We start from the raw sequence: 9,158 nt of genomic DNA on the forward strand, positions 1-9,158 counted from the left end.
TAGGCTATGATTTTCAAGTGATGCTGTTCAGGACCAAAGGCTACGCTTTTCAACTTTCATTCTTCCAGAATAGGCTACGCTTTTCAACGCTACTGCATCACTTGTAAAGCGTAGCCCCATTGTATACCATAGCTACTTTTTATAAGCGTAGCCTTAGGTCCCTCTTTTTTTTTGGTATACTATAGCTACTGTATATAAGTGTAGCCATAGGTCTCATTTTTTTTTTCTGTATACTATAGCTACTGTATATAAGTGTAGCCTTAGGTCTCATTTTTTTTGTATACTATAGCTACTATACATATAAGTGTAGCCTTAGGTCTTTTTTTCTGTGTATATAATTAACTGTAAAAATTCATACAACTCAAACTAAAGTAAGCATAGCCATATCAAAACCATAATATCACTTAGCCAATAAAGGTATCTTCTAATAAAAATCATTAGTCAACCATACATGTAAAGATTCTAAATAGCACTCTATCTTAGCTAATAAACCACAATAATAGTCAGCTTAATCTTCATTGTTACCCTGCATAATTATATAGAAAAGTAGTTAAAAAATATTCATAATGACATTCGTAATTATAAAAATTAAATGGAACACGTAGTCATAGTAAACCAAGAAAGCATATACTAAAAAAAGTAACATGGTCACGGCAGAAGAGGTGAATTCAAGGAATTATGTATTATCTTGTTTCATTCAAACCATGAAAATCTACTGGTGTTTCTTTTTTTCATTTCCTTTAACACAATCCTGATATGTCCCTAAAGCATTCTTCATGCACTAATTAACCAGACTTTCACACTTAAATTAGATATAGGGACAAATTCATATGTACCAAATGCACAAAATCAAAAATACAACCACCAGAATTACACAAACAAATTTCAGCTATAGCAATACAACTTCAGTATTAATAAAGCCAACAAACATTTTCAGCCATAGCAATTAATGTAAATGCAAGTAAAAACTATGGAACAAGGAATAGATAAGGACATACCACATCTAAGTTCGGAAAATGTATTGATCCATAGCCACTATTCGCATCAATAGGAGATTGTTGGGCGTCTTGTAATAAAGCTTCTAGTTCTTCTGGCCTCATTCCAGGTTCCGATCGCTGCAGTAATAACTTGATCATATTTCGCAACCCATGAATCTCTTCGTCTTGTTTTTGCTGTTTGGCCTATTATTTTTGCTGTTGGGCCTCCATGTGTCCAAGTTTATCCTTCAGACTGGATACTTCCTCTTTGTGCTGATTCTTGATTTCATTAATTTCAGCATATTTTTTTAAATCAGTCTTTGTCACAGATCTTCCATACAACCTTATCCGACCTGGCTGTTCTTTCCCGAATAAGGCCTCAAATGCTTCCTCTTCTGTTTCACCAGCAACTTGGCGGTGTTGGAAGTCTTCCTGCATAGAAGAAACATTTAAAATTGAGTTAGTTACCGTATCCTAAATTTGAAATGTAATTATGAATGACTTAATGAACTCTTACAACAGCAATTTGTGTTTCCTCATCCACTTTTTTCCTCTTCCGACTTGTTCGGGTAGCAATGAACATCTCAAACCTTTTTGGTTCCTCCTTTGTTTCCTTTGTTGCTCGCTGCAAAATAAGATCATACTTCGATTTCTTCCTTCAATTTATGCAAATATAAATTCTAATAAATATAAATATACTATTTATCATAGCCACTCGTACTCTTCCGAAATTGATAGGCCCCATGCGATGTGGAAACTTCACATTTTCCTTGTATTGCTTGTTTCTTTGACTTATTGACTGGAAGTGAATAAAAAGTTAGCATACAGTTACTAAAACATGCAGCATAATAAGTTAGGAAAATCTACTAGCAAGGCTGCATTATTAAGCTAAATCACTGAACAATACCCAAAAGCAAGCATAAAAGATCTATTTATAATACATTGGAGCACCTGACATCTCATCTAGTGTAAAATAAGACAACCCAACCCCTCATCATTCAATCAATTAATTCCAGTGACCTATAAGTCAATCCAGTAAAAGCTAAATTCAGATGTGATTTTCATGAGAAAATCTATTACTCAAATTAAATAAAAAAAATAACTTGGCAGAAAGTGTTATATCACATTGAAGGCTTAAAGAACTGTATCAAATTTAGAACTGTTTCCAGATTGAAGGCTTAAAGAATCAGGGTTGAGTTTGACGATTCGAGTTTAGCTAAGCTCCATGAATTTAGATGAACACTCGAGTTTGACACGAAACTCAAGACTCGAGAGTATATATGTTCATAGATACAGTGAACAAAATTTATACATAATTTCTTAACATATTAAAGTAAGAAAGACTCAAATTTTATATATAACTTCAGTGGGAAGGGAAAGAAAGAAAGAAAGAGGAAAAAATCAATCTCAAACTTGAAAAATGAAGTATGAAACAGACCAGAACCCCACTTCCAAATCAGAAGCATCAGATGCAGAAAAATTACAAAAGTAAATTCAAGGGAAAAAGCTATTCTGCAATAAGAGATTATGTGTAAGAACTAAAAAGCTAGCTACTCATCAGATCCTTCATCTGCCAAATTGCTCTTTCAATAGTCAAATAGTTTCACATGAAAAGTCGACATATATAGTCTTTTACCTGGATTAGAGGATGACTCCAATAATAGATCAATTTTATGAAACCACTTTCTGGTACTTGTGGGGGTCGATTCTTCACCATATCTTCAATATTATCATAGGGAACGAAGTGCTTTTGCTTAATCTTTCCTTTGAACCGCTTCCAAGCATCTCGAATCGCTTGTATTACCCACTTTTCTCCACTGTCTGGGAGGAGAAACTTGGTATGCATGATTATAGGTAATTGTTATATGCTCTTGTGCTGAATAAAAAAATTGAAATTAATAATTACCAAGTGTCTTACGTTAACATAGTCCCACATGAACTTCTTAGCTTTAGGAGGAATAGCATGCCAACTAGTGTACAAAAGACTAACAAATCTTTTATTTCTACCAATAGTGCCAACAAAACTAGTTAAATTAGAAACACTTTCGTCGGTTGGTCCTACAGGCTGTCCAAGATCAAAAGTGACTTCTTCTCGCTGTTCCATAGTCCTTGCATAAATCTCCTTGCAAGTTGTTTTTCCACGGGTTTTCTTCTTCTTTGGCTCTCCTAGTTTCATTCATTGGTCAACATCAGATTATGCTTAATTAACTCGAGCTCAACAAGCATATGAAGCAAACAAGTACACAAATATAAAAATTATAAAAATTATAAATCTGACCTATGTAGTTGATACCATGAAGTGGACAAGTTTTAGCTATTCTAGAAATCGATCAAAGCACACAACTTTTAAGTTCATTCCACATCATGGACTTCACTGAATTTTAAAATACGCATAAAAAGATGATTATTATTGTTATTACAGAGCTGTAGGATAATAGATTATTATTCTGTGTCATAATAGAAGAAAGTATAAAATACTTTCAAGCATGATGGGCAGGTCACTTTCAAGCATGATATATATGATTATAGTAATTACATAACTTACACGTAATGTATCTATTTGTAAAAAGGTATAACTTGCATTGGGGCACTGGCCAATTATGAAATTACATACTCCACATGCATTGGCAGATAGAGATATTCATGTTGCTAATTAAAGCTTCCAGATTTAGAAATTCCACATAATAATTCACCTGAAAAGTAATTAAGATAAGTGCTTTTTGCTTCAAACATGTGTCATATCAGAATCTAAGTAAACTAATGGTAGTAGGGATCAATCATAAAGTGTTTACACAATGCAAGTAGTCGCAGCTTCAAACAACTAGATCTATCAGTCCAGTTTTTCTATAAGTTTTTTTAAAAAAATAAATATTTATCATCAATAAAAACAGAGCAAAACAGTACCTTCTTCATCATCAATTTCCTCCATCACATGTTGATAATAGTCTTTATCAAGTGCCATGCTTTCTTCCCCGTCCTCACTTAGTTCAGTGCTTGGTCCTTCAATTTTCACATCTATCCCATTTTCCTTTAAGAATTCGTCAATTGTTGTAGCCTTTACTCCTGGCATCCTCTTACCCTTTGTTGATATTTCTTGCTCCAACATTGCACTTTCATTTTGTGGGGTAGTTTCAGGAGAAGGCAAAGTTGTGTCAACTTGCCCTGTTTGAGTTTCTTCATCTGTGAGTTGAATATTCTGCTGCTGCCCTTTGTTGATTGTGAGTTGAGTAGAACTTGGACAACTCCGCTCTTGGCTTAGACTTGTTGACACATCCTTGTTCATTTTACGAATTGCTTCGAGCTTCCTTGTAAGTTCATCTGCCTCCATGTTTGTAGGCTTAGACTTCTTCAAGCCTTGTGTTGATTTTCCACCTTGCACTCCATTCTTGACTTTCTCAGCAGTAGGCATAGTCAATAGCTCCTTTCTCTTTTTATTTTCTGGCTGTTGCGGTGGAATGTTTGGCTGTACTTCCAAGGTGGTAGGCGTGGAGTTAGTCCTATGACTAATAGAGTCGAATGTGCTTTGCAGATGACTAAAATCCAACCTCTTTGACGTGGATTTCTTCAGTCCTTTGGTTGCACGCATCTCCAATTGACTTTCAGGTTCATCCACCCTTCGCTCAGCTTTCTCCTTGTCATTAGCAACTGCAGCTTCCATTTCATATTTCTTGCGTTCAGACACAATCCTTTGTCTCTTAGCCTCGAATTGTCTAAGCAAATTCTTACTTGATGTAGCTTTAAGATCAATAAATTCCTTATTCCTACACAAATAAATTAGTTAAGTAGAGTTAATATACCCATCAAAATCAATATGAGAAAAATATAAGAGACTGAAAAATTAACAAAAAAAATAAGTATTACTTACAAATAAAAATGTGAAGAAGAAAACTTTAGTATACATATGTACATATTAAGCAATAAATTGCTTAGGATGATCAATCAGAATCAGAATCTCCAATGAAGTCTGCCTCATATTCTTGGGCAGAAGTCACTTGGGGAACCGTTTCAATAACCGTGGGTCGTAAATCAGTCCTCTCCAGAATAAGTTCACGATCATTAGCTGGTATGGCAGGGCTCGTTATATGCTCGTGTTGTTCACTATAGTGTGTTTGACGGGCCTCAGACTCAGATTCGTTGCTTGTTTTAAATAAGTCTCTTGGGACAGTTTCTATAACATAATGTTTGTTATGTTCATATGGATCTTGCACATAAAAACACTGATGCGCTTGAGATGCTAGTATAAAAGGTTCAACCTGGAAGCATTTCTTATGGAAGTGAAGAAATGTAAGACCATACTTATCTCTCCCAGCATCGTACCACTCACACTGAAATAAGACAACCTTAAAACGCCCAAAATAGTCTAACTCTACTATCTCAAACAACCTGCCATAATAAGCTACATTGTCTTGGATTGGACTTTGATCTTTAGCACTTGCAAAGTTTGAAGTTAAAGCAGTTAATGTGAAACCACTGTTTTGTGTTTTTCTCCTTGCCTCACGTTCCACCGTGTGAAACCTGTATCCATTAATTACATATCCAGAAAATCTTCTTGCAACAGAGCTTGGACCTCGAGATAATTCTTTTAGCCAGAAAGGCACATTTGGATCCCTCGCACGAGTTTCAAACCACTGCGCGAACGTTTTGTTGTGAACTTTTGATTTTCTCCATTTTGTTCCCCGTTGATTGTTAACCTCTTCCTCATGCTCTCTATAATTAGTAATAGTTAGGTTTGATCTAAAAAATATGGGTGAACTTGATCAGAATAAAAAAAATTTTAATTAAGTTACCTAACATAATCTGTCACTTCTTCACAATTGTGTAATACATACACATGGGCTTGAGCAATTGATCTGTCATCTAGATTAATTGGTTCTCCATTTCCCACGCCTAATGAATGACCTTTGTTAGAAAACAACTTTGATGGCACAACTTCGTCTTCATTAGGATCATCATCATTTCGAGGCCGCTTATTAAGTCTTGTTTGCACACCTCCATGCAAGTATCTTGAGCAGAAAGTTAAGCACTCCTCAGCCAGATATGCCTCTGCAATAGAACCTTCGGGCCGACTTCTGTTGCGAACATATGACTTTAATGTACACATGTATCTTTCTGGAGGATACATCCAACAAAACTGCACCAGACCTCCCAATCTCACCTCATTTGCTAAATGAATGGGAAGATGAACCATTATGTCAAAAAAACTAAGGGGAAAGATCCTCTCAAGCTGGCATAATGTTTCCACAATCTCTAACTCCAGTAAATCTATCTCTTCCAGTGTGATGAACTTTTTGCACAAGCGACGAAAAAAGGAACTTAGTCGAATCAACGGAATGGCCACATGATCAGGAAGGATGCTTTTAATCGGTATTGGTAGTAAATAGTGAAGCATAAAGTGAGCATCGTGGGTCTTATACCCATAAACTTTTCTTTCTCCTAGATGTACACAGCCTGATATATTCAAAGTACTGCCATCAGGTAGCTTTGTTGTCTTCAAAACACCACAAAAAACTGACTTCTCTGCAGCAGTCATAGAAAAGCATGCCTTTGCCAACTTTGTTCTCTTGCCATTATTCACCTCCTTTGGTTGAAGATTTTTCCAGATACCTATCTAGCATTCAAATGGTCCTTTGTCTTGCCTGGGATATCCAAGAGAGTTCCAATTACACTGTCAAGTATATTCTTCTCTATGTGCATGACATCTAAGTTGTGACGCAGTGGGTTCTTGTGTCAGTAAGGCAATTCAAAGAAAATTGATCTTTTTTTCCAATTCCATGGGAAACTACTTGATGTACTTTGCTTCTTTCCAAAGACATTCTCAGCATTTTGTAGCATCTCAAAAATTTCGGGTCCTTCTATAACAGGTGGAGGGGGTCTTAATTCCAGCTTCCCATTAAAAGACCTTGTATTGGTTCTCCATGGATGATCCATGGGTAAAAAGACACGATGGTCCATATAAACTGTCTTCCGACTGTGTTTTAGTTGTAAGCTACTGGTATTTTTGTTGCAACAAGGGCAAGCCAACTTTCCCTTTGTACTCCACCAGACAACATAGCATAAGCAGGAAAATCGTTGATTGTCCACAAAAGAGCTGCCCGCATGTGAAAGGTCTCATTCTTTGACGCATCATAGGTTTCGACCCCTTTTTCCCACAACAACTTCAAGTCTTCTATCAATGGTTGTTGATACACATCAATGTCTTTACCAAGTGATTGTGGCCCAGGAATAAGCAAAGATAACATAAATTATTCGGGTTTCATGCACATCCACGGAGGCAAGTTGTATACCATCAGCATCACGGGCCACGTGCTCCATGAAATGTTCATGCTACGAAATGGGTTGAACCCATCACTTGACAAGCCTAGTCTAATATTGCGAGATTCTTTTGCAAATTCTTCATCCATTTCATCAAGGTTCTTCCATGCCAAGCCATCAGCAGGATGCTTTAACGTCCCATCTTTTACGCGCTCCTCATCATGCCACCTCAGACTAGCTGCCGTTTTTGAGCACATAAATAATCTCTGAAGTCTTGGAATTATAGGAAAGTATCTCAGAGTCTTTGCAGGAATAAGACGACCTTTCTTGTCAGGTTGGTTCTCGCTATTATCACTGGAATTTTCAGTATATCGAGAAGTTCCACACACACGACATTATTTTTCATCCTTTATTTCTTTTCTATACAGGAGGTAATCATTAGGACAAGCATCAATTTTGTTATAATCCAGCCCTAAATCTCTTATCATAGACTTTGTCTTATGGAAAGATGAAGGTATGTTAATGTCAGGCATTGCCTCTTTCAATAGCTCAAGAAGTGAAGTGAAGGAGGCATTGCTCCAACCGTGCAAACACTTTAACAAGTACAGACGGATGGTAAAAGATAATGTAGAAAACTTCTTGCAACCTGGGTATAACTCTTGACTTGCCCCATCTATTAAATTGTAAAACTTTTTAGCCCCTTCATTTTGACCTACAGTAACACCCTCAGCATGAGATACATCTCCAAATGCATCATTAAGCAGTCCTTCGATGTCATCGCGTGCACCTTCTTCATCATCTGTGTCATCGTCAACCGCCATCGGGATTGCCCATTCACCATGATTAATCCATGTTCTATATCCCTTAAGAAATCCGTCGGCTACTAAATGGTCAAATACCACATCTCTTCTATACCAATTAATGTTACAACACCTCTTACAAGGACATTGAATTTGTCATCCGTCCGGTTCTCCCTCAGAGTATGCAAAGTCTAAAAAACTAATAACACCATTGATATACTCTTCGCTATACCTCGGTAGATCCATCCAATCCTTTGGCATATCACAAAACCTAATCGATAATTATTAAATTTTTTAGGCGGAAAATTTATAAGGGGTCGCAAAGTGAAGATTAGAAGAATAGAGGAGGCAGTGTATTATTCGCTACAAAGGGAATGGGCAATGAAAAGGACATTCAAAGACTTGTAACTAGGTTGGGAAATAGTTCCTAGTCTTAGAAGTAATTCTCTAGAAACCCATTGAAGTAAAACAAATAAAGAGAAACATAGAATTTATAGTACAAATATAATAAGTTAAATTGCAACTTCAAAACTAACAAATCAAAAAAATTAAAGTATGTGATGAGCGGATAATTTATACACTTTTTGGCATTGTTTTTAGTATGTTTTTGGTATGATCTAGTTAGTTTTTAGTATATTTTTATTAGTTTTTAGTTAAGATTCACTTTTCTGGACTTTACTATGAGTTTGTGTATTTTTCTGTGATTTCAGGTATTTTCTGGCTGAAATTGAGGGACCTGAGCAAAAATCTGATTCAGAGACCAAAAAGGACTGCAGATGCTGTTGGATTCTGACCTCCCTGCACTCGAAGTGGATTTTCTGGAGCTACAGAAGCCCAATTGGCGCGCTCTCAACGGCGTTGGAAAGTAGACATCCTGGGCTTTCCAGCAATATATGATAGTCCATGCTTTGCCCAATATTTGATGGCCCAAACCGGCGTTCAAAGTCACCCTCAGAAATCCCAGCGTGAAACGCTGGAACTGGCACCCAAATGGGAGTTAAACGCCCAAACTGGCATAAAAGCTGGCGTTTAACTCCAAGAAGAGTCTCTACACGAAAATGCTTCATTGCTCAGCCCAAGCACACACCAAGTGGGCCCGGAAGAGGATTTTTATATCATTTACTCATTT

General features: G+C 36.6%; 1 protein-coding gene across 3 annotated transcripts in view; it reads right to left on the minus strand.

Annotated features, from left to right (window-relative positions):
- Positions 1–442: 442 nt before the first annotated feature.
- Positions 443–9,158, minus strand: part of LOC127740634 (uncharacterized) — a 21,374-nt gene continuing 12,658 nt past the window's right edge. The window contains exons 4-9 of one of the 3 annotated variants that reach the window (XR_008001297.1): positions 3,882–4,738; positions 2,614–3,143; positions 1,699–1,776; positions 1,495–1,602; positions 999–1,409; positions 443–526 (exon numbers count right to left, since the gene is read on the minus strand). Coding sequence is in view for 2 of the 3 variants with exons in the window: in XM_052251855.1 (XP_052107815.1) it covers positions 2,839–3,143; positions 3,882–4,738 (1,162 nt within the window). In the remaining variant the exon portion in view is untranslated. Of the gene's footprint in view, positions 527–998; positions 1,410–1,494; positions 1,603–1,698; positions 1,777–2,534; positions 3,144–3,504; positions 3,671–3,881; positions 4,739–9,158 lie in introns of those variants that run through there. The other 2 variants (XM_052251855.1, XM_052251856.1) reach the window with 2 other exon arrangements.

Source organism: Arachis duranensis, chromosome 7 (genome assembly GCF_000817695.3).
Source record: "Arachis duranensis cultivar V14167 chromosome 7, aradu.V14167.gnm2.J7QH, whole genome shotgun sequence".
In the NCBI taxonomy this organism is placed as follows: domain Eukaryota; kingdom Viridiplantae; phylum Streptophyta; class Magnoliopsida; order Fabales; family Fabaceae; genus Arachis; species Arachis duranensis.